Source organism: Gopherus flavomarginatus, chromosome 8 (genome assembly GCF_025201925.1).
Source record: "Gopherus flavomarginatus isolate rGopFla2 chromosome 8, rGopFla2.mat.asm, whole genome shotgun sequence".
Lineage (NCBI taxonomy): Eukaryota > Metazoa > Chordata > Testudines > Testudinidae > Gopherus > Gopherus flavomarginatus.
In genome coordinates this window covers 60,865,413-60,890,727 of record NC_066624.1, presented here as the reverse complement: position 1 = coordinate 60,890,727, position 25,315 = coordinate 60,865,413, and the positions used below count along the sequence as shown (strand labels likewise).

Here is a 25,315-nt window from a genome sequence, read left to right as displayed (position 1 = left end):
TCTCTTATTCCCCATCGTCTGGCGCCCCCAAATGGAAAGGGCTGGGAGGGGTGAGGGAGTAGGCCAGTATCAAGCTGGGGGGCTCAGCACCAGGCAAGCCCAAGTGCGTGGATGTGCCAAATGTGCCTTGGATCCAAATCCAGATGGTCTGAAATCCAAGCACTGAGGCCTGTGTCTGGTTCTGCTCTCAGGCAGGTAGTGCTCTTACACACAGGGAAGGCTAAATTGGGGAGGACTGGTAAGGGAGTGTTTTGGCTGCTGAAGCAGTGGTAGTGCCAGTGAAAATGTGGCCACTCATCCCTCTCCACCTCCTCAACCACTCGCCTCCTCTGCTTGTCTCTTAACCCCATCCTCTTGCCCCGTTCTTTTCCTCTTGCCTCTCCTTCCCATTCTCTCTCTCTTTCACTCACCCTATTCTATCTCCCTACTTCCCCATCACCCCATTCTGCCTCCCCACACCCCCACTTTCTATCTCCTTCTCTTCCTTCACCCTTGAGCCTCTGTCCCGAGGGTGCCAGAATGGGAGGGGGCAGGGGGCCATGGCCCCACCACTTTTTACAGCTGTAAGGATGAACAGTGGGGAGAGGGGTCTTGGGGGGAAGAGGCTGTGTGAAGGCGAGGGCTCAGGGAGAACAGGGGATGTGGGGGAGGGAGGAAGGGACGGCCCAGGGGTGGGGCCAAAGTTTGGGTGCTGGTGCCCAACCCCCAGTGTTAGGAAGCTTCTGCTGTCCTTGCGCCATCTCCATAACCCATATTTTCTCCCCATCATCCCCTTTCTCAGGCTTAACGTACACTGTGTTGCAAAGAAACAGAGACTGTTAAAACTCACTATGGTTGGGAACGGACTGGGGTAGGCTCGCTGCTGGCTAGCAGCCATGATAAATATGTTTGAGCCACCTGTCCCAGCCCTGACTTCCTTATTTGCAATAATGAAATCCCATTGCAGGGCACTGACTGAGCTTGGAGGCCCATTCTTTCTATCTTCACACAGCCTCCTGTACCCCCTGCTTTCCTTCTCACACAACCCCGGGTCGGGCACTGAGGCTGAAGAGGGGCAGCAGGTCAGTGCTGGGAGGAATAGCCTGTTCTCTTCACGCCCCTAGTGTCTCACCTGAATCTCAGTGGAAGCAGAAGTCTTTGATATCACAATGGGTTACTGCAGACCAGCTCAACTTTTAAAGTTTAGACACACACACACACACACACACACACACACACACACACACACTGGTGTGAACCCACCCCAGGAGGCCCTGGAGACCAAAAGACTCCTGGTTTTCCATGATATACGGCTATCCTATTCCCATGGTGACTTCTGCTGGAACAGTCTTGGAGTGTAGTGGCCGTCAGCATTCCTACACCGTTCTTTGCAGTGATTCCTGCTGGGAGAGGCTGGGCGGGGTGGGGAGTTAGAATAGCAGCACTTGGTTCTTCCCCTTGGAGACTGATCCACACATAGAGACAGTGCCCAGAACACTCACATCTTGGTTGGACATGTCCCAGTACGGCCTCTCTCCAAAGGACATCACTTCCCACATGACAATGCCGTAACTCCAGACATCACTGGCAGAGGTGAACTTGCGGTAGGCAATGGCCTCGGGGGCTGTCCACCTCACCGGGATCTTCCCACCCTGAAGAAGAAGGACAAGCAGTTCAATTGTATGCCCTGGACTGTCTATCACCCCATGGGACAAAAGTACTTAGGAATTACCCAGACCTGCCGCCAGCCTTCTCCCTTAGGTGCTAAGTAGCTGTTCACACCTCTAGATGCAGCACAACAATTAAATGTACAAAGCAGAAGAGGAATAAAAATACCTACAACACAAACAAGCTGTCCAATCAGGTGTACTGAGAATTAAAAATTCTGCATCCAAAACAGATCAACACAAATCATAACCCCATGTCATGGCCATTGACCCTTCCCCCTGCTCCTAAGTCAAAGGACTGAGACAACAGATGAGCTTTGTAGCATGTCCACACAGCTAACATATCCAGCCTTTGGTGGACCTAAGCAGGGAAAACGTTCCAGAGTAGAGGGGCTTTTCAGTTGCCACCAGCTCCCCTCTCATCTAGAGCAAGGAAACCACAGCTTGAGAGCCTTCACTTGCTACAACTGTGGAAGTAGGGCAAAAGGGAGAGAGGCAGACTCTGAAATAACTCTGTCCCAAACCACTGAGGACAATATAGGTCAAACCCAACGCTCCTAACTGGGAGCCATGGCAAGCCTTGAAGCACTGCTGTAATGCACTCGCCGCATGACATCCTGCTCTGTAAGGACACCACACCATTGAGCACCAACCTCGGCTTCCAAATGGACCCAAAATGGATCCTGATTACATTACATTGCCTTGAATCAGGAACTGAAGGGCACTGTACATAACATCTTACCTACTATCTAGTAGAGCTAGCGTTGGGGTGAGAGACCACCTGGATCTAAGTTTAGACAATAAAAGCACAGATACAGCACCTCCCCATTTCCCTAATGCTGATGAATATACCCAGCTGAAGAGATCTTCAGCAGCAATGGTTCAGAAGCAACACCCAGCCAGGTCTCAGCTATGCAAAGCTGGGACCTCCTCCTTCATTAAATAATGGCTACCTACCTATCTTGCATTCAGCAACATAAACCAGATTGCCATTTACTAATACCCTAAGTTTCACTACAAGGCAAAGCCTTGCACAACACCCAGTGCTCAGATTTATCTTATCATTCCTGCCTTGCCTACCCTGATCACAACAACATTAATCTACATGCCTGAACCCCAGTAACCAATTCCACCTCCTAAATCTGTCTGTAACCCCCAGTAGATGTCAACATTACTCCACTCCCTTAAACTCTCTGTCATTTTAAGATGGTCCTCAAAAGGATGAAGATGCTGCAGCAGGGTGCCCAACTAAGGATCTGCAGGGCAAGCTGGCAAAAGGTTGTCTGAAGGAAAATCTAATGCCCACCCAAAATACAATATCAAATCCCCCAACTGCTATTACAACTATTCTTCAGAAACACCCCCTTGCTACCGCTGCTACTGAGGACAAGTCAATGCACACAAAGGGGAGAGAGCGGGAAAGGGAGAGGAAACTATATTTATGGAGGAAAACTATTAAAGAAAAAAATGACATCAAGGGCACGTAGATGAAAAGACATGTAAATACCTGAAGAAGAGCTTTGTGTAGCTTGAAAACTTGTCTCTCTCACCCACAGAAGTTGATCCAATAAAAGATATCACCCACTTTTGTCCCTCTAATAAAACTATTTCTTAAATAGAAATGTAGGTGAATAAGGATGAAATAGGCCACTTATTTAGTAACATGTCAAAAGGATTCCTCTAATTTGTCCCTACATTTTCCTTTTCCTTTAGCTGTATGAGTTACTTCTCTACTCTTTTACTATGGTTTTATAATCCAGCGGGTCTAGTCTCACAATAACATTATCTTGAATTTATATAGTATCTTTTTCATCCCAAAAGATAACCATGTGCTTTATGATACAGCTAACCAGCTGAGATATCTTTTATAAACATGCATCACATCATCCACCCCTGAAATGCACTCGCCTAACGAATAAACTGTCCCATAGCACGTAATAACGTTGCATGTATCCTCGTAGGACAGGAGGGGAAGAATTAGATCCAGTGCAGTAGAAAGAATTTGAGATCCAATGCAAGTGCATGAGCTGGCATTTGGCTAGGATGGCAGGGTTATCACCCCAGAGATCACAAAGAGCACTAGGAGATCGATCAGGACTTCCATTTTCAATCTCATCCAGAAGATGTCAATTTCAGCAGCATGCTGCCTCATGCTACGGTGCTAGGCATTACTTTAGAAAAGACTCAGGACCTCATTCATTTCTCAGTGAAGTTGATTGAGTTATGTTGGTGTAAGTGAGATCAGAACCAAACAATCAGCATCAAGGATACATCTCAGGAGTTACTAATGGCATTCCCTTCCAAGCTGCTCGTGAAAGGTCTCTCATACAATTGCTGAGCCAGCCTGACCCTGTAACTTAGCTCATGGCACCTGAAAGCATCATAACACAGGGTGGTCTGGCTGCAGGCCTTGTAGCTGAGATTCCAAACCATGTGTGTAGGCAGGGGCAGCTCTAGCTTTTTTGCCGCCCCAAACACGGCCGTCAGGTGGCTTTCGGCTGCATGCCTGCGGCAGGTCCCTGGTGCCGCGGATTCAGTGGCTTGCCTGTAGGAGGTCTGCCAGTCCCGTGGCTTCGGCATACCCACCGAGAAGTTGCCACCGAATCCGCGGGACTGGCAGACCTCCTGCAGGCACACCGCCAAAGGCTGCCTGACTGCCGCCCTCACAGGGACCAGCAGGGCACTCCCTGCAGCTTGCTGCTCGAGGCACGCACTTGGAGCGCTGGTTCCTGGAGCCGCCACTGTGTGTAGGGTCCTACTAAATTCACGGTCCATTTTGGTAAATTTTACGGTCATAGGATTTATAAAATCTTAAATTTCATGGATTGTAAATGTGGAGGTCCTGACCCAAAAGGAGGTCCAGGGGTTCACAATATTGCCACTCTTCTTTCTGTGACACTGCTGGTTTCTCCGGATTCACACTGGCATAGGTGAGTTTCTAACTTTTGGATAAACTGTTGTTGTCACGTCAGGTTTTTCATGTGAAAAACGTGGCACGGACTGTGAAATCTGGTCTCCTCTGTGAAATCTGGCTATTTTAGGGGGTTGTGGTATTGCCACTTACTTCTGTGCTGCCTTCAGAGCTGGGTGGCCGGATAGCAGCGGCTGCTGGCTGGAAGCCCAGCTCTAAAGGCAGCACCGCTGCTAGCAGCAGCACAGAAGTGAGGGTGGCACAGTATGGCATTGGAACCATTACTTCTGTGCCACCAGAGGAGGTTGGTCTGACCTGGCCCCGGCAGTGGCCCGTGCAGGAAAAGAGAAAGGCCTGTCCCTCCACAGTATGGCCGGGACTAGTAGCTGGAGCCCAGTGCATGGTAGGAGCCCCTGGCCAGGGTGCCCCGAATCTTGCCCCTCTCCAGAGCTGGGATGCAAAAAAGCCTTGGGCTGCCTATGAGAGGGTGACTACAGCACTCTCCCCAACCATAGTGCCATGGGCAGTCACCTATATCACCCACTCGTAAGGCCAGCCCATCTGCCCCCCCCAAAAGTGACAACACCCCCATGTCCTGCCACCCTCACTTCTGGACTGCTGCTGGTAGTGGCAGTGCCTTCAGAGCTGGGTGCACAGCCAGCACTCACTGCTATCTGGCCACCCAGCTCTGAAGGCAGCTCAGAAGTAAGTGTGGCAATACCACAACCCCCTAAAATAGCCAGATTTCATGGGGGAGATCAGATTTCACAGGCTGTGCTGAGTTTTTCACATGAATTTGGTAGGACCCTACCTATGTGACAACAGTTTATCTGAAAGATAGAAACTCACCTATGCCAGTGTGAATCCAGAGAAACTGCAGTAAAATTAATTGAATTACTCCATGTTTGCACTTGTACAACTGAAGTCAAACCCCGGCCCTCCTCCATTCACAAGCAACAGGTAAGAATGAAGTACTTGCCATACTTATTCCTTTCCCACTCCAGTGAGGCTAAAGCCATGAAGGGGACGTGCCCTATGACAGCTTTAGGGTGGGGAAATTTATGTTAATCGAGTGCTACCATATATGGCAAATGCACCTAAACGATGGGAGCACAGATTGCTCTGGCCTTTAGCATTGCTGGCATTTTGTTGACTGACTCCTTCAATGAAAGGGTTAACTCATCCGGCAAACCTGCACTAGGAATACTATGTTAGATGCTTCCATGAATGCTAATGAATGTGTACTCGGGTGTTTAAAAGGACTCTGCATTTCCCACAGAGAACCTGTAGGTGCTCTGGTCTCCCGAAGCCTGAAAGCAGACGTCAAAGGCTGGCAGCAACAGCTGCCTCCTTGCTCCTCCTTGCATGTAAAGTAGAAACCTCAGCCTTCAGAGTTCTACCCTGAGTGACACTTCTACACCCTGGGCTGCTTTGCATCACGAAGCACGTATGCTTCCCTGTCTTCAGGCCCCTTTCCTGGGGACAGTGGCAGGGAAGGGGTGAGGGATGAGAGCAGATGCCCTTGGTGCAGAGATGACAGCTTGCCATGAATAGCACTTGCACCAGCTGAGGGTTAGCAGGTATTTTCATCACTCGGTTTTAAATTAAAAACATGATGTAGGGGCAATGCCGGTTTCATTTAGTTGATGTTCACTCCACATATTGAAATACATCTCTCTGAGCTGCTATGGCAAAGAAAGGGAAGGGAATCATTCCTGCTGCTGGGATGATCAACCGGGATCTAGTCCCAACCAGCAGCCGCGGATATAGGAAATTGCTTGTCACATCAGCATCATTTCCACGGCAAAGCACTTTGGTGTCACAACTAGGACATTACGAGTTAAACTCTTCGCTGGTGTAAATCCACACAGCTCCCTTGTCTTCAGTGGGACTGTGGCAATTTATGCCAGCTGAGAATTTGGCACTCCAACTTCATCTGGGGTGCTGTAAAAGAACAGAGGGATTCTCAAAGTAACAAAAGATCCCGGTTTCGTATAAACGATCATTAGCCATAAAGAACAAAGGAAAGAAAGCCACAGGGATGTGGGACTGACGCTCCACTACCTTCCATCGTGTGTCATCATTTACCCCAGTGCAAAGTGGGCATAAAGGGCTATCAAATCTGGATGGTAGCACTGCACTCCCACTTTGCGCAGGCCTAATAAACACATCAATCACAAGGCACTGGATACTCAGACTCACACTTCTTCATGTTCAGCTACCCTACAGACTGCTCCGTGTCATTCTAGCCACATTTCCAAATTCAGACACCTGTGGACTAAGAAGCAAGAGAAATTTCAGTGCAAAGGGTAATTGTTTTTTTCCAGAAAGTTATTGGCCCCTGAGAGAAGGCTCTCATAATGGCAGTGAATCCTACTTCAATTAGATCATCATTATTGCAACTGTGATTTATAGAGAACAGATTTCCCCTATATATGGGATTTACCATAGAGGCCTTCAGGTCTCTATGCAAAAGATATAGAATGTTGTAGACCAGGGTCTCTTTCCCCTTCAGTGTACATCTGAATAACTCCCATTAAACGTCTATTATGCTCAACCACTAAGGGGAAGCTACACCCAAATCTTATCACTCCTAGTCTCAGAAAATCATTTCAACTATTGCAATAAAATGACCAGAAGAGGTCAAAGCTGCTCCAGGGAAGGATCCCTCCTTTTTCCTGCTGCTGATTTGAACCTATGAGGTTGTGTTAAAAAATCCCATGGGAAAGGTCCTAAACCATCCTGTTTAGAATAGCTCATTTTCATGGGGAAGGAGGTTTAGAACCCTGATTCTTATCAACACATGAAAACAGAATCTCCATTTCTTAAGCATTCATCTACCTTTGGTTATTTTCCACCAGACAATACAATGCAAGATCCTCATCTGATTTAAAGTGTCCCAGCTCCATGGAGAATCTGCCCCATAATTCTGCTTGTGACATCATTTCTTGTTACCTTGGCAAGAATTACGATGTCACATTCAGAGGGTTACAACTTCAGTGGGGAATAAGCAGCAGGAGCATATGAACTGTTGGAGAACAACAATCACATTTCCATGTAAATGACTCCAGTAATAGTTAAAATAATGGGGGAGGTAGGGAAAAGGCAGAATATGTCTGGTATTTACTCTGGGCTGTATCATTTCAGAAATTGTTTCGCACTAATGTTTTCCATAGCCGTCCATGAAGTGTCAGGTGCTCTTTAAAGACGGATGGCAAAAATACTAGTTAAATAACTACAAACTGAGAAAGTGACTGCCAGCTTGTTTTTCCAACCTTTTCCCCAGAGCCTAAAACCTGCTGTGGGAGGCAGTGATGTAATTGCAGACAGAGCATCATTTCCCGGCTGCTGGGAAGGCCTAGTATGGCATAAATTAAATATAAACACAGATGAGAGAATCCATTTTATCTCGAAAGGTGGGAAAGGCCACTTCAAGCCTTTCCCCAGCAGCTAGTGCCGGGCATGTTATCTCAGATGACATTGTTTGACTTAATATGCCACAATCCGTGCTCCTTACTAGGCAGCATTGCCATTTAAGTCAAGAGCAGCAAGATCGGACCCTGGCCCAGACCCAAAGCCTCTGTGAATTGGCTTAGTTCCATTGACATCAATGGGCCACATTCCCAGCTATCTCTGTTTCCCACATTTGGTGTCTCTCCTTATTGTATTTACTTCTATTTGATCACATCCAAAAGGTGCTCATCTCACAAGTGCATGCTGCCACAAATTACATTACACACTATAATTCAGATTCCATGCAGTGGGCCAACCCTCTGGCCCAGTATAACAACAATCCCTCTACCCAGCAGGCATTTCCTCATAGCTCATAAAGACTTGATTTGTGTCCCTATGCAAAAGGGGGTGGGGGGCTCTTTGCAGCATGGCCAGAAAGTTCACAAATCCAGGCTCTGATGCAACCAGGGGAGGTGTGGATTTCAGTGCCAAGAGGCCTTCACAGAGATCACTACATCCTCAGCTCCCTCCTGATTGAATTGAGGGAGCTCCGCTGATCATAATGGCAGCCACGTGAGAAAGGTGGGCTCTTTGAGAGCCACTCCCCAAACCAGTTCAGGCTTCAAAGGTCAAAACTGTCCCTCTGAATTCTACAGCAGCTCCCTAGCCACAAGGAGGTTCAATTCATAGGTTAGTTCCATGCTGGCGCTGAGGAACAACCCGGCACACTGAACAGTCTGAACAGAGACTTGACAAGAAGACAAAGGAGAAATTGTTCAGTTTAGAGTGCTTTTGTCACAGGTCAAGCCTGCATACGTATTTTGTTACTGATTTGAAATCTCAGTGGTTTGGACCAAACCCGTAAGTTCACTGCTCAGGCAAACTCCTTCTGAAGTCGCTTTAATCCTTTATTTTAAAAAATCTTTATATTTTACATTGTACAAAAACAACACGGAGTCCGGTGGCACCTTAAAGACTGATAGATTTATTTGGGCATAAGCTTTCGTGGGTAAAAAGTCCACTTCTTCAGATGCATGGAGTGAAAATTACAAATTACTCCCTTCTCCTCATGTGTCAGTATATTTATGCCTGCATCTGTAATTTTTCACTCCATGTATCTGAAGTGGGGTTTTTACCCATGAAAGCTTATGCCCAAATAAATCTGTCAGTCTCTAAGGTGCCACCAGACTCCTCGTTGTTTTTGTGGATACAGACTAACACAGCTACCCCTCTGATATTTTAAATTGTACTTATTGAGCAACATAGACGTGGCCTGCTTTGTTGCTGATCTACAATCCTCAATCCCTTTATTACTGCTGCCAATAAAAACTGTGTTCCCCTTGTTTTCACTCTCCAAGGCATGTGCGGATCATATTATTACTACTATGGTTTATAAAGGGTTAATAAATGATTAATCAATTCTTACAGATTGTGGTACAGTCCAACAGGTTGCTCGTAACCATGTTTTATAACCAGCTGTTACAGCAACTAATGAGGCACTTATAACCATCTATACATGACTCATGTCTGTAGTATATTATGACATCTATCAATCATTTATTAACCCTTTGTGGGTATTTATAAACTGAATCTTAGCATAACATGTGGTTTATTTATTTCATTCACTCCAAATATGACAATCACCCAAGTATCTTCTTATTCCCCACCCCAACCCCCACATTTCTGACAGAATCCGACAGTATCCAGAGGTCAAGTTCCTGATGGCAGAATGATTCCAAAAGAATGTTCTAGAGGAGACCAGGGTTCTGTTATCTTCCCAACTGCAGGCACCAAGTGGAGAGTGCTAGGCTACCGCAAGTGAACGAGGAGACAATGGGGGAGTAGGGGAGAACTGGGATTACCTACAAATGAGTTAATTAAGCAAGAGAACAGTGACTGGGGAATACTGGAGCTTGGATTAGATTTGTCTCTTTAATTAATGCCTGGAACAATTTCCGGCAGAGAAAGATAGCTCAGGATTAGTACTACAGGTACTGCAGCTGTACTTAAAACACCTCCTATATGCATTCAGTCTTCCTTGTGCTTCCCCTTCTGCACCTCTTCCCAGATCCCCACTGTTCACCCCCTTCCCTGCCCATTTAATGGAAGAGAGAGAAATTCTCATTTGAAAAGTAGCCAAGAGCACAGAAAAACTGAGAGGGAGGGGACAAGAGAGAAAAAACAATGAGAAGGAATAGGAAAGGGAAGGGGAGAAAAAGAGAAAGAAAGGATGATGACGAAAGGAGCACCACAGAGAGAAGGCAGGGAGAGGTACAAAAAGAAAGAAAACAGTTGTCCTTTCAAAGCATGAGAGAAACAAATCACAGGATGCTTTAATGTCATTTGAAGGGCAAGTGGCGAGAAAGGGCCAGATTTACAAGTGTGTTTGAGATGATGATGGGCACCAAACTCACCCACACACTTTGGAAAATGCCACTGAGTTCCTATCTGCATCCTTAGGCACCTAAATATCTTTGCAAATGCAGCCCAAAGAAGCTATTGCCGATTAACACTGGAATCTACAATCCCACCATTCCATCAGCCTGAGTTCTGATGTTGTTCTGCAACGGGCCTACAGCCCTAAATTCCACAGCAGGGTTGTGACTGGGATTTATAAAGACCAGGGCAAGAAATAGAAGAGCCCCCAAGGATCTCCCACTTGCCCACCAAGCTGCTCCTATTTACTTCCCCCTTTCGGTGGGACCTGAGCAACTCACTGCCCTTTGTAACCCTCCCCACAGGATCCAGCTGTAATGAACTGCCCCTGAAGTGGGAAAGGCCCCAGGAAGCAATGCGATTTTGTGGAAGGAAAGTGAGATCGGGAAAGAGGGAGCATGCAGCAGGGCAGAAGGTACATACCAAGGAGCTGGTATAGGTTGGGTCAGAGGTATCATCTTGCAGATAGCGTGAGAGGCCAAAGTCAGACACTTTGCACACCAAGTTACTATTGACCAGGATGTTTCTGGCAGCAAGGTCCCGGTGCACGTAGTTCATCTCTGCAAGGTACTTCATTCCCGAAGCAATTCCCCTGAGCATCCCCACCAGTTGGATGACTGTGAACTGCCCGTCGTTTTGCTGCGGTCATAAAGCAGGTGCCATAATTAGAATGATCCAGCTATTCCTGGGGTAACAGATAACTCCATTATCCAAACAAACCTGTGACTCTGGGCCAATCAGTTCCCCTATGTAGTGAGACTGTAAGCTGCTTGGGGCAGGGACTATCACTAGGTGCATGTACAGCACCTAGCGCTATGGGACTTGAGCATGGCTGAGGCCTCCAGACATTACTGTGATATGAACAACAACCATTGAGCTCCCATTTAGCACATTTTCAGCCTGACAGTCCAGTTTCTGTTGTGTTTGGTGTTATGATAATCAGGTGGTGGTGGTTGTTTGGTGTGGGTTTTTTTTAACTAATTTAGGAAAAAGTCATCTCAAAAAATCTGTGTCTAGCTCCATTGTCTCTTAAAATTTAAAAACCCTTCTGGGAATCTTTTTATTTTTCAGGCCATTTTTTTTTCTCTCTTTTCAATTCTTGCCTCCCCTGACCCCCACCAAAAAAGTGTTAGATTCTGGGCAACCCACATTATGGAACAAGAGAAAGCAAATCAGGCTTCCCTAGGCCTTCCCACGGACACAGGGCTCAGGGGGAGGGAAAGACCATTCAAATTCAGGACTCTCCATAGAGAACATAAAGGTCAATGTTCCCAGAAGACGGAAGTCAGAGTCTATCATGTGGAAAATGTGGCCATCTTATTAGAGGGCACCTCCTCCCTCTCCCTTTTTGGGGCCTCTATGAGGATGATGCCAACAGCAGAGAGCAATCTGTCAGTTCTGGAAAGCATAGGGACTGCAATTGTTCCAGGCACCTGCATGGGGGTGCAAGGCATCTCTCAACAGTGTCTCCCTCCCGACTCTTTGTGCATGCACACAAGGGTCAGTCTGTCTCTGGGGCCCTCAAGTATTTCGCTACTTTGGTCTGGCCCCCATGGAGGGACACTGATGACCTACTTTGCTATCTTTCCAAGCAGCTGATGCACCAATTAGCGATGCTATTTTTACATCAAGACTGAAATTAGACATATAAATTACCTGCTTCTGAGCACTGGAGAGAAGGTGGCATTAACAGGATTTGGATGCTCAGTTCCCATTAATCATTCTTCCAACTCCCTTTGAAAATCTCAGCCTAAATGTTTACCCTTCCCTTCTCCTCTCCTTCCCTCTTCTTTTCCTGTCTCTCCTTCCCTGGCTTCTTTTCCCTCCCTCTCTCCTGCACCTCCTTCCCCTACCTCTCAACCTCTAGAGAGGTGTGCACCAGAGTTCTGGGTCAGATTGCCTTTGAGCTGCCTCCAGACCCCTAGGACACACCACCTAAGATGCCAGTACAAAGAACAATGGATGGTTTCCCTGCTGCGTGAGGATTAATACTGTTGCTGCAGCTGCTTCCTCCAGATGATCTCAGATCCCATAATGAGATGAACACTGTTCACGAAAGAGCAGTGTTTGGAGTCACACAGTGGACCTCTTGTCATGGATGCTCCATGATGCTACAAGTTGATGCTAAAAATACTCAAAGCTGGCTTCAAATATGTAGTGAGAAAATAAAAGGGCATTTCTTTAATTCTGGTCATGCCCCCGCCCCCCCTTCCCTCCAGTTCTAGACCACTTCAAATAGCTGCCCATGCCTCAGTGATTCAGAAGTTCTCAGTTTTGATCTAACATTACCAGTCCCTGCAAAGCCTCTCCTGCTTCCTATACTTGCCTCCCTTCACCTCACCTACCTAGCATGATGATCAGGTCCCCAGGCAGTAGCAAAGTACTTTTATTTGGGGTGGTTCCTGATGGGAGTGGAATCCCCAGCCCTCAGAGTTATGGTAATCTTTTCATTCAAAAACTGGCCTTTCCCCTCATGGATTTCTTCATTTCCCCTTCTGTAGTAGTGGGCACAGCAACCCCTTCCTCTTGTTGAGGCCTCTGGAGGAGATTTTCAGATTGAGGATCATAAGCCTCACTGAAAGACAACAGGATTCATGCTCCGAAATCCCTTAGGCATGTTTGAGAATCTTGCCCTCTCTCGATATTGTTTCTTAGGTCAGTTATTAGGGTTCCCCCTGGAGGTCACGTCCTCCATGAGCCCAGCTGCTAGAGGTTTGACCTCAATGGATCTTCTACAACACAGCATGACTCAATTCCAATGAACGTGACTCCATTCCAGTGCTATTGTAGATGAGCAGCCAATGAGGCCATCATGCTTCCTTACCCTCAGAAAGGAGTCCAGAGCTCCATTCTCCATAAACTCTGTGATGATCATGACTGGCCGGCTTTTGGTCACCACTCCTTCCAGCCGAATGATATTTGGGTGGTCAAACTGTCCCATGATGCTGGCCTCACTCAGGAAATCCCTACGCTGTTTCTCAGAGTAGCCAGCCTTTAATGTCTTAATGGCCACATAGATTTCCTTCTTGCTCGGCAGTTTCAGACGTCCTTTATACACTTCTCCAAACTCCCCTGCAATTGCAAGAATATCAGTTGCAACCACTTCCTCCTTCTCCACCACAACAAAGCATGGTAAAGAACAGCAGCATCATATAGCTGCCAAGGCTCCAATCTGATTGGATGAAATATATGCACACTTAAATAGTGTCCTCTTAATACTATTTGTCATCCTCCTCTTAAAGGGGCAGTGTCAAAAGCATCCACTCCTCTGCTACTAAGAATATTCCTGAGCCTACAAACTGCTCTACCTGGATACAACCCTGCGTCCCCATGCAACTCTTCCAGTGTTAATGGAGCTTTGTGTGGATGCCATGGTTCATCTGTGCAAAAGAACACGCAGGATCAGAGCCTAAGATATCGGTAAAACAAAAGGATTCCTAAATCTAAAATGTTATAATTGACACTGTTTCTTTTTTGCATTTCACTTCTCTTGGAATGTGAAAGTAAGTGGGTCAGTTTCACTTTTTAGAGTCAAGTTTAACGTCCTGTTTTACATGGACGTTAGTGGGACAATGCTGTTTTTTCATAGGGGTTTCAGTTCTACAGGGGAAAGTTTGCATCCAAAATAATGGGGTTTATTTGAAATAGATCCATATCTATCTTATCATTAGGGTTGGTGGAGAAGTCTTCGTCAACATTATTTTTTGTCAGAAAATTGGATTTTCACATTTTTTGTTTCCTTGGAAAGTGTCTGCTGTCTTTGATAATTTCTGATTTTGCATCAGAAATTAAAAAAAAAATACCTTAAAACAGAAACTTTTCAGCTGTTGAAAACTGAAGCCTTTTCAGTTTGGGTTTCTTTGAATGATGAGCCAAAATTTTCCATGCAAAAATCTCCAGTTTACCAAACATCTCAAGTTATGATGTTCTATAACCTCTTGACCCTGTCATGCCTTTTCTTTTTAACGATATATAAATTTTAGGCCTCAAACTAATTGATAGTATCCCTTAAAGTTCTCCAATCCCCAGATGTAAAACTACCTAGCTTGAATGTATTATAGAGCAAATAACGGGTAGCCTAAATTATAGATCTCTTGTGCAGAAGCTAATGACACCTACAGATCACTAGAATGGTTCATGTTTAAGTCAGATTTGCAGCTGCTTTGCATTGACAGAGCAGCATAAAGCAGTGAGATTAACCTGACCTCAAATTTGAAACAATCAATTGGTTCTTTGAATCTTCCTCACAACTTCTCACTTTCTCTATTATTATTCTACTGGCATAAAACAGTAATTTAACAATACTACTACAAATTCTTCAGGTGATAGACAGAGAGCGAGAGAGAGGTCCAACTTTCTCGTTATTTCCTGAAAGTTAAACCAAGAGGTCAAAGAAGCACTAAGATCAATGAATTAGTAAGTTAACCAAACCCTCCCAAACCTCAGAAGAGTATTCAGAACTCAGGCTGTAGGCCAAAGTGTGAACCTTTTTTTATTTTAACTGAATGAGTTAGTTAGTCTGTTCTGAGCTATGAGTGGATGTAAAATGAAAGGGAGGAAGAGAAAGGAAGATGCAGGAGTTGTGGAGAGGGTGGAAGGGGGGGTTGGGAAAGACACCCAATGGTGAAATGAGACACACCTGCTCCAATGACTTCTTCAATCTTCACGAAGGAGACATCAATCTCCTTGGCAAACTCACGGACAGCCTCGTTGGGGTCCTCATAAGTGAAGGGGTCAATGTAGATCTTCATCCCTGGAGAGCCTTATCATGAGAGAGAGAGGAGGGACAGCAAAAGGGAGAAAAAAACAGTTGGTATTTAGGGAAAGGGCTTTGGGAGCATCTTGCACCTCTCTGATACCTTCTCACTTCTCTGCAGGTTAATTACAATGTTATTTTTCTTAGCTCTTCTACTCCACTCTCTCTCACTCTCATTCTCCATCCTTCCAGCCCCAGTCCCACTCATCTGCTCTTATTGTTCTGTCCTTCACTTCTCTCCATTATCTTCCCTCTTACACCTCTCCTGGTAAGTGGAACGTATTACTTATAAATTAACAGATTGAGACCCGTCCACACATAGCACACGGGAACCTGCAGCGTGGCAATTACTTATTTATTGAAGTCATATCAAATGCATTAGCAGTAGAGTCAATGTAGAATTGCAGGTTGAGATCAATATTTATCAATCTGACACCTTTTGGAGGTGTTTTTAAGACAAGCGGAGATTCTCACCAAATAGCACAACTTCAGGATCTGGGGGCTGTAAGATGAACATCAAATACCGGGAGACTTGCGCTAAAATCAGGAGAGTTGGTAACACTGCCAGCACCGTGTTTTTCTGAATGCTGCAGCTATCATTCTAGGAGGTAAAGTCACGCCAAGAGGGTTTTCATTTGGTCCAGACAACCTAAAGCCACAGCTTCTTGAGTTAACCTCCTAGCTATAAGTGTTTTTCCCCAAGTGCTCTCCTGCTTATCTAGCACATTCAGCTCCCAGCAATGAAGTTACAAAACTACAATTAGCTGGTTTTATGGTAAGGAAAGTGGCAATTTTATGATGCTTCCTGCATAATTTGAGAAATATTTATTTACCCAAAAAGGTCTTTGAAAGTTTTGTTGCTGCTACTAAATTGACAGAGTGTAGCAATTATCATCAAAAACCTGAATGGCCTGATAAAAGATGAGTTACGAGCCTCCATAACCAATAGTCAGGCACTAGTTTTGCCTACTAAAAAGCATTCCAAGAGGATGTTCCTCAAGTCAGGGCTGCCCAGGCTCAGCCAGGACTGTGGAATTTCTGTGGCACTCTAGACAGATGAGGAATCTGCCTTTGGGCGTCAAATCAGACTCAGATCTTGTTACCGTACTTGTTAAAATTAAAAACAAAATCCTCATGTCCAGGAATGCAAATGCTGTTAATGGGAGCTACTCAAGTGGCATTTCTTCTCATCTGGTGCACATTAGGCAGTGGAAAAAATGAGTCCAGCAAATGCTATTAAAATACCATAATAAAAACGGTGCTTTTTAGAATTAAACCCTCCACAGCTGGATAAGGGAAGCAGGTAGCACTACCTTCAACACAGATAATAGACATTATTTGCAGCTACTCTCCTCTAATTACACTGCTCTACAGCCAAAATGCTTCTGAAATAAATGTAGTCCAACTTTACTAATTCTGGGTCACTGAGAATGAAAATGATGCTTAAAATTGTTGATTGGCTCGAGTTTTCAAGATATGCTATTGGGTCAGTATATACGACCCTTGACTTGGGAATGGCGGAGGATAAGTGAGTTATAAAGGGAAGGGATCTCAATTTAAACCAGAAATGACTAAAATACATCTTTGACTGGATCTATGAATAAATCTATGACTGGGTTTGGACAGTACTAGCTTTTTAGGCAAAACAATGAACGATGCAATCTGAAGCTGGTATTGCATCATACATTATATGAATTGCATCATGTTATTCCTAGAAGTCATGGATGATGCAATCATAATGAAGCTTACATCACTCTGCTGAACAAATTGCCCTATATCAGCTCTAGAAATCATATAGTGTTGTGCTCTCTTCTTTGTCAGTGTTTGATTTTGCAAAGGGACACATTTCTGTTTAGCCAAAGTGAGCAGAGATGCCTCGTACTTGTGTGAACATGCAGATAACTTCTGCTATGTTTGTGGTGAAGTGACTTTTGCATCACAAAAGCGCAGTATAACCACTATGGTTAAGAAAGCCTATTATCTTTATTTTGGCTGCCAAATTGGAGATCAGGACAAGAGGTGGGCCCCACACATATGCTGCAACACTTGTGCAACAAATCTTCGCCAGTGGTTGAACAGGAAAAGGAAATCTATGCCTTTTGCAGTGCCAGTGATTTGGAGAGAGCCAACAGATCATACCAGCAATTGTTACTTGTGCATGGTGCCTCCAGTTGGGAAAGGTGTGTCAAAGAAGAAAAAGTGGACTGTGCATTATCCAAACATTCCATCAGCCATACGCCCAGTACCCCACGGAGAAGGACTGCCGGTTCCTGATGCACCAGAATCATTCTCACTTGAGTCAGACGAGGAAGAGGAAGAAGATGAAACTTCTGGTCCTGAACCATCAATGTCACAGGACCCACATTTTCTCCCATCCTCCTCCTCTGAACCACACCTCATAACACAAGGTGAACTGAATGACTTTGTTAGGGATTTGGAACTACCCAAGAGTAAGGCAGAGCTGTTGGGCTCCAGACTACAGCAGTGGAATCTCCTGGCAGGCTATCAGGGCAAATGGAGCCCATCAATGCTTGCAGACTATTGCTGGACAGTGACAAGAGATGCTCCATTTAATGAATACAAGAGACAAGCCAAGAAGCGCCAAGTAGACACTGAATAGGACTAAACTATGTACATAATAGTTTTTGCCTTCTGTTTCCTAATAAATTTTATTTATATAACCCTTTTGCTGATTTTTAAAGTGTTACATAAACAGGACAGGTGAAATATCATGTAAAGCAACCATAAACACATGAAAAGACCTAGGTTTACAATTTATGATTAAAACTCTACTATCTACACAATATACATAGACATAAAATGTAAAAACTTAAATATCTTACAAACAGTAGCCAATCAGTTGTTTTAATTGTCATATTTGAATTCGCACATCAAAATACATAATAAATATCACATTTTATCTCTGAAGCAGACAACCTCTCAAAAATTGTATACCAATGTTACACACACTCGTATGGGGCACGTTATGGTTAAACCTACATGGTATGCCCCACACCAGTAACACCACCATTCTGGAATTCTTCTTGACCCGAGCTCCTGGGGAAGGAGGGCACCAACTAGGGAAATACCATACCACTGACCTGCTTTCTGCCCTTCAGCAAGTCACTTCCCCACTCTGTGGTTCTCTTCTCCCTCCCATCTTTGTCGGTTGTGTCTATTTAGACTGTAAGATCACTGGGGTAGAGACTGTTTCCTATGATGTGTCTGCACAGTGCCTAACACAACTCAGCCTTGATTCTAGTTGAGGCCTCTACCTCTGGAAATATCATTAGGAACATAGAGAGGTGAAAGTTCACTGACCCATACTCTGGTGGCATATTTTCTTGATTTTTCTCTCCCTCATTCTTTTTCTTTCCTTCCACCTCCTTTAATTCACTCCATGCCCATCTTCTCCTTTCATTCTCCTCTCTGTTCCATTTCTAGTCCATTCTGTTTTCTCTCTGCCTCTCATTCTTTGAAATTATCACACTTTTCCCCCAGCTCCACAGTTTCTCTTCCCAGGTCCTGTTAGCAGCAGGAGTGGATGTCTTTAATTGGCAAAGAGGTTTGCACATGATGTAGTTGGTAATCCCAGCTAGCTAGTGCTGGAATAACTGGGTTCTTATAACTGTCTCCCAGGAATGGCGACACATCCATTGGAAAAAACAATACTGTCCCTTTTCATTCCAGCCAGCAGCAGCCAGGTCTCCATTCATTTCCTTTCTTTTTTATTGTCACTCCCCAGCCCTGTTCTCCTGCTGAGCCCCTTCAATTTGTTATCCCTCAGCCAGGGGCGGCTCTAGGCACCAGCGCACCAAGCATGAGCCTGGGGTGGCAAGCCACGGGGGGAGGCCTGCTGGTCGCCATGAAGGTGGCAGTCAGGCTGCCTTCGGCGACATGCCTGTGTGAGGTCCGCCGGTCGTGCGGTTTTGGTGGCAATTTGGCGGCGAGTACACTGAAAGTGTGTGACCAGTGGACCTCCCGCAGGCATGCCGCCGAATCTGACCCAGCCAAGTTGGAAGCATTACTAAGCTAGTCACTGCTGGGGGCTGATATAAGGAGAGGTGGTTTGGTTTTCCAGTCTGGGCACAGACTTTGCCATCAAGAGATGATCCCTTTGGACCTTACAATCTATCAACTGAGCAGAGACCCCATGTCAGTGAGGATTTCCAGATGACCATGTCTGGGGTGAGCAGAGAGGGAAAAGTCTCTCCACCCCACTCCATTGGTTTGACCTGTTTTCCCTCGAAGGTTTACGCTACAGGTCAAACCACTATTTTGATATTTATTTTAATTGCTTAGTTCATTGTTCCCATTATTATTAGTATTTATTACTATTATTTGTATCTTTAGGAGCCCCACTCAAGGATCAGGATCCCACGGTGTTAGGTACTGCACAGAAGCTTTTCTAAAGCTGACATCTGAACAATTCGCCTGTTGTCATGTTCTTGTCATGTGACAGACTGTACTTTGGGAATCTGAATGAGTTCATTGCTCCTTTATGATGCCAGTGAGCCACTCTGAATTAGCAATGAAATCCAAGTATCTGAGCAAAGAGTTTATCAGATGTTGCCTGTCAATTATGGAGTGATTGTGAAAAAACAGTTGATGGAAGAATGAGCTCATGATTCTGGTGTCTGAGATTCAAGAAGGATATCAGATGAGCTCCTTGTTTCTAGCAGGGCCAGTTTGGGCAGAAATGCCACATTCCCAATGCTGATGATGAAAACTGCAATGAAGCCATCTGTACATCTCCCACTTCATAAATCCCTTTACAGCTCAGTCTCATACACTTTAACGGCCCCATAAATTTTTTTACAAGAGCAGCTGATGCTCCTGCCAGGATTACAAAGGGATTTACAGGATCATAACCAAGACTGAGTTAGTGATCAAAAAATCTTGTCTCCCTTGCTCTTTCACCATAGAGGGCATGCAGGGCCTCAGCGCAGATTGGGAGAAGGAGCAGCAGCCTGTGGATCCAATGCCACCAGGTTGTTTGCCAGGATGGGAGAGGCACCGAGGAGGGCAAGGCTGCTGGAGGCCTAACTCAATGTGGAGCAGCACAGCCTGCTCCAGTATCAAGGCTTTTCTGAAGCTGAATATCAGGGATACCTCTCACAACACGCCCATGTGCCCCTCTGCCACAACTACACCTCTCAGGAAACCCTTACTCATTCCTTGGCCTCTTCTCACTTGGACTATTGCAACCCCCTCTTCAGCCACCTTCTCACACAGGCAAAGAACTGAGACCACACCCTCCTCCACACTGTATTCCCATTTATTACAGGATCCAGTTCATAACAGCCATATGGCCTTTAAACCATCACTTGCCCCAGCCTAGCATATGCACCTTTTCTCTGTCGATTCCTCTCCCCAATCCCCCCACTCTGTAGGCACTAGGGCCCAGCTCCACAAAGGCATGTAGGCTTCTCACTTCCATTGCTCTCAATGGACCTTTGTGGATCTGGGCTGAACTTCCCCTCTCCCCTTTCACCAAGTCTTGCTGCTGCTGGTGGTGGTGTGCCAGCCTACTCCTCTGCAGCATCTGACATGTGCAATAACTATACTCCAGTGCACCTATGCATTCACTCTTCCTCTGTATTTATTATTACCAACGAGACAGACACTATTCTGATGTATATAGTACCGTAGCTGTGCATGGAGGTAATAGGACAAGCCCATGCATCTTGGCATCTACAGTTTCAAGGTCTGATCCTACTTTGAAATAAATGAAACCCCCCATTGACATTAATGGGAGCAGGACTGGCCCTAAATTAGACAACAAATGCTGACAAGGGACCAGGACAGGCTGTGGTAGGGAAGGCTGGTGGAGAAATAATCAACTCTCACAATCAGGGGAAAGTGCTGTTCCTTGGGAAGCTTGGTAGGAGGCTGGCGGGAAACCAGAGTTCCATTGTCTGAAAAATGTTGAGGTTTTGGAATTTGTTTTAGGTCTCATGCAAAGTGAAAACCAAAACACTTTGGAATTTTTCCAAAAAAAGAGAGACAAGATGAGCCAGTTTCCTGATCTGGAGCAGGAACTGGAACCTGGTTTGCCCAAATCCCAGGTGAGTGCTCAAACCACTGAGCTCTTGGCTATTCTGGGGGCAGTCATGTTCTCTAATTTTGACCAGAAATTCCACCCTGGATCTAAGAAACCTTCCAGATAAAAGTTTCATCGAAACTGATACGTTTCTGCAAGAAGTTGCAGTTTAGGTGAAAAAAGGTTTTGTTGAATAATTCCCGACCAGCTCTATTCAGTAACAATTCTTGCAGAGAGCGAATGATTTAAGTTTACTAGCTTTGTAGGCCTCTTTCTGGTAAATTGCAGTAGGGGATTATTAGAGAATATTTACATTTGTTCAGTTTTATGCAAATTACCCCTGATAGATTTGAGGGAAGATGCGTGCTTTAAAGAGGGATGTGGAGATGGTGGGTGATTGGCACACAAGAGTGTGTATGGTATATCCAAGCATAAGAGGGAGCATGAAAGAAAGCGTGAAGATCAGAGTATTCATTTCTCTCTCCGTCTGCTCATGTTTAGCTCTGTTGCTGTATTATTCAACTGTGGAAAGGATCCTGAGAGATAGTGAGTATGAAAGATGCTACACAAATACCATTGCACTATATTGTAGTTTCTTAAGACGTCAGTGGGTTTTTAAAATACAGAGCAGCCAAATTACAGAGCATGACAGATAGCATAAAGTAGATGGGGCAAGGCTGGCCAATTTACACCGAAAGGTATGGAGGAAATTTATCCTATCACTGCACCCACCGCCAGTTTTAAAGAAGACAATTTCCACTATATGGGTAAAAATCTCTCTGCATTACCTCGCTCTGGGGAGGAGCACAGAGTGGGTGCTCCGGAATATAGCTGATAGGGTGAAAAACACGGGATGGCGCAGAAGGGGAGTAAGGAGGCCAGAGGATTCATGGACAATGAAAGACAAGCATCTTTTTAAAGTGAATATACTGTGTCCCAGCAGACATGGGAGCAGAGATTTCCAAAGCCACCTAAGGAATCTAAATGCCCACATTAATGGAATGAGGGCATCCAAATCTTCCATGGGGGGAGCGGGTTGATCATCTCAGTCTGCAGGACCTTAGCCAGCCATCACTATGAGGAATAAGACTGGGAGTTTCAAAAGGGCTGTGTGCTGGGAGTTTAATCTCTGGAGTGAATGGGAGCAGAGGTAGGCCAACATAGAGGTCTGTTGATAATCCCACTGGTAATACTTCCCTTTCCCTCTTGCTATTGCCCGGATACCTGTCTCAGCTGTATCCGGTTATTAACAACCTTATTAGAGCATGGCAAATGAGTCAGTATTTTGATAACAAAGCCAAACGCTCATTTCTGTAACCGTTAGTAGTTTCATGTTCTACCTGCATGTGAATTCCTTCCTGTGTGTAACCTAGACATCCGTGGGATTGCAAGGGGCATACCTTGGAGCAGACTTTAACTGATTGAATTGCTACGGTTCTAACCTATATAGCACCACTCATACTTAGGTCATCTCCAAGTACTTTGCAGCACAGGGACACAGACCAAGCATGGGAAATTACAGCCCAAAAGGTGATTTTTTCAGAAAATGCTGATCATGTCCAAATCAAAGCTTATTATTAAACTGTTTTACAACTTTATGCATCATCCACTACTAATGGAACTCTATTACTGATCGGGTGTGTGATTACAGATATAAAATCCATTTCACTGATACTTATAATATCCATTTATGGCAATACCTCTCTGATTACACAGACATTCATGCCCAGATACAACAGAGAAACATATGGTCCATATACTACTTACAGGAACACGTGTTCACCACTCTACAACAATAATGAGCCAACAGAACAACTGCCAGGAATCTGTATCTGTGAAAGAAGATGCAGTAGAGAATCTGGCCCTGCTTGAGAAATCTGCCCCAGTACAGGGTTGTACAGAAAAAATAGCTACTTTGGTCTGCCTGCCATTACCTCTCCCTGACCAAGATGGGCAGGACATAGGAAGCTATCAATCCCCCACCTCTGCCTGATTAACGGGAGGTGAAAGAAAACCACAAACCCTTCCGCTCTCACTGCACTTCTTGGGGGAACACAGAGGGAGAAGGAGCTACATAGAGCCCCTCCCAGGAGCCAGGAGGAGTGCTGGCAAGATCAAGAAGCAAAAGAGATGGACTAAGCTTACTATTATTTCCTAGGAGACTCATAGACTTTAAGGTCAGAAGGGACCATCATGATAATGTAGTCAGACTACCTGGACATCTCAGGCCACAGAACCTTGCCCACTCACTCCTGCAATAGACCCCTAACCTCTAGCTGAGTTACTGTAGTCCTCACATCATGGTTTAAAGACTTTAAATTACAAAGAATTCACCATTTAATCTAGTTTAAACCTGCAAGTGACCCATGCTGCAGAGGAAGGTGAAAACCCCCCAGGGTCTCTGCTAATCTGACCTGGGGAAAAATTCCTTCCTGATGCCAAATATGGTGATCAGTGAGACCCTGAGCATGTGGGCGAGACCCACCAGGCAGGCACTGGGGAAAGGTTTCAGAGTAGCAGCCGTGTTTGTCTGTATCCGCAAAACGAACAGAGTATTTGTGGCACCTTAGAGACTAACAAATTTATTTTTAGCATAAGCTTTTGTGGGCTACAGCCCACTTCCTCGGATGCATGCAGTGGAAAATACAGTAGGAAGATATATACATACTGTGACAAAGTTCCTCCTCTACCTTAGTGGGTCCTGCGCTTATTGGCGGATTTGTTCACCTCAGTGATCTTCCCCTGTTGTGGAACCCACAGTCTGGGTCAACTCCTCCTGTGTCTGATCAGGAGTTGGGAGGTTTGGGGGGAACCTGGGCCCACCTTCTACTCCGGGTTCCAGCTCAGGGCCCTGTGGATCTCAGCTGTCTATTGCACCTCCTGTACCAGCTGCATGACAGCTACAACTCCCTAGGCTACTTCCCCATGGCCTCCTCCAAACACCTTCTTTATCTTCACCACAAGACCTTCCTCCTGGTGTCTGATAACGCTTGTCTTCCTCAATCCTCCAGCTGTACACTCTCTCACTCTCAGCTCCTTGCCTTCTTGCTCCCAGCTCCTCTCACACGCTCCTTCTCCTCTGGCTCCTCCCTGTCTGACTGGAGTGAGCTCCTTTTTAAACCCAGGTGCCCTGATTAGCCTGCCTTGATTGGCTGCAGGTGTTCTAATTAAAGTAGCTATCTCTACTGCCTTCTAGAAAGATCTTAATTGGCCCCAGGTGCCTTGATTAACCTGGAGCAACTGCCATTTGGTTACCAGGGTCCTAGGGATTTGTTTAGCCTGGGGCTAACATACCTGTTTCTCAGTACTGTAGCCATCTGGCCTTGCCCCATCACAATACACAGAGAACATGAAACAATGGGTGTTACCATACACACTTTCATGAGAGCGATCAGTTAAGGTGAGCTATTACCAGTAGGAGAGAAAAAAACTTTTTGTAGTGGTAATCAAAATGGTCCATTTGCAGCAGTTGACAAGAAGGTGTGAGAAACTGTGTGTGTGGGGGGGCGGAAATAAACATGGGAAAATGGTTTTACTTTGTGTAATGACCTACCCACTCCCAGTCTTTATTCAAGTCTAATTTAATGGTGTCTATTTTGCAAATTAATTCCAATTCAGCAGTCTCTCGTTGGGCTCTGTTTTTGAAGTTTTTTTGTTGTAATATTGCGACTTTTAGGTCTGTAATCGAGTGACCAGGGAGACTGAAGTGTTCTCCGACTGGTTTTTGAATGTTATAATTCTTGAAGTCTGATTTCTGTCCATTTATTCTTTTATGTAGAGACTGTCCGGTTTGGCCAATGTACATGGCAGAGGGGCATTGCTGCCACATGATGGCATATATCACACTGGTAGATGTGCAGGTGAATGAGCCTCTGGTAGTGTGGCTGATGTGATTAGGTCCTATGACAGTGTCCCCTGAATAGATATGTGGACAGAGTTGGCAACGGGCTTTGTTGCAAGGACAGGTTCCTGGGTTAGTGTTTTTGTTGTGTGGTCAGTGGTTGCTGGTGAGTATTTGCTTCAGGTCGGCGGGCTGTCTATAAGCAAGGACTGGCCTGTCTCCCAAGATC

The 25,315-nt window shown here is 45.3% G+C and overlaps 1 protein-coding gene across 6 annotated transcripts in view; it reads right to left on the bottom strand.

Annotated features, from left to right (window-relative positions):
- The window catches only part of EPHB1 (EPH receptor B1), a 451,153-nt gene that overhangs the window by 31,101 nt on the left and 394,737 nt on the right, over positions 1 to 25,315 (bottom strand). For all 6 annotated transcript variants that reach the window (XR_007775966.1, XR_007775962.1, XR_007775965.1 and 3 more), the window contains exons 10-13: positions 15,086 to 15,208; positions 13,271 to 13,518; positions 10,870 to 11,085; positions 1,482 to 1,631 (exon numbers count right to left, since the gene is read on the bottom strand). Coding sequence is in view for 1 of the 6 variants with exons in the window: in XM_050965380.1 (XP_050821337.1) it covers positions 1,482 to 1,631; positions 10,870 to 11,085; positions 13,271 to 13,518; positions 15,086 to 15,208 (737 nt within the window). In the remaining 5 variants the exon portion in view is untranslated. The remainder of the gene's footprint in view (positions 1 to 1,481; positions 1,632 to 10,869; positions 11,086 to 13,270; positions 13,519 to 15,085; positions 15,209 to 25,315) is intronic.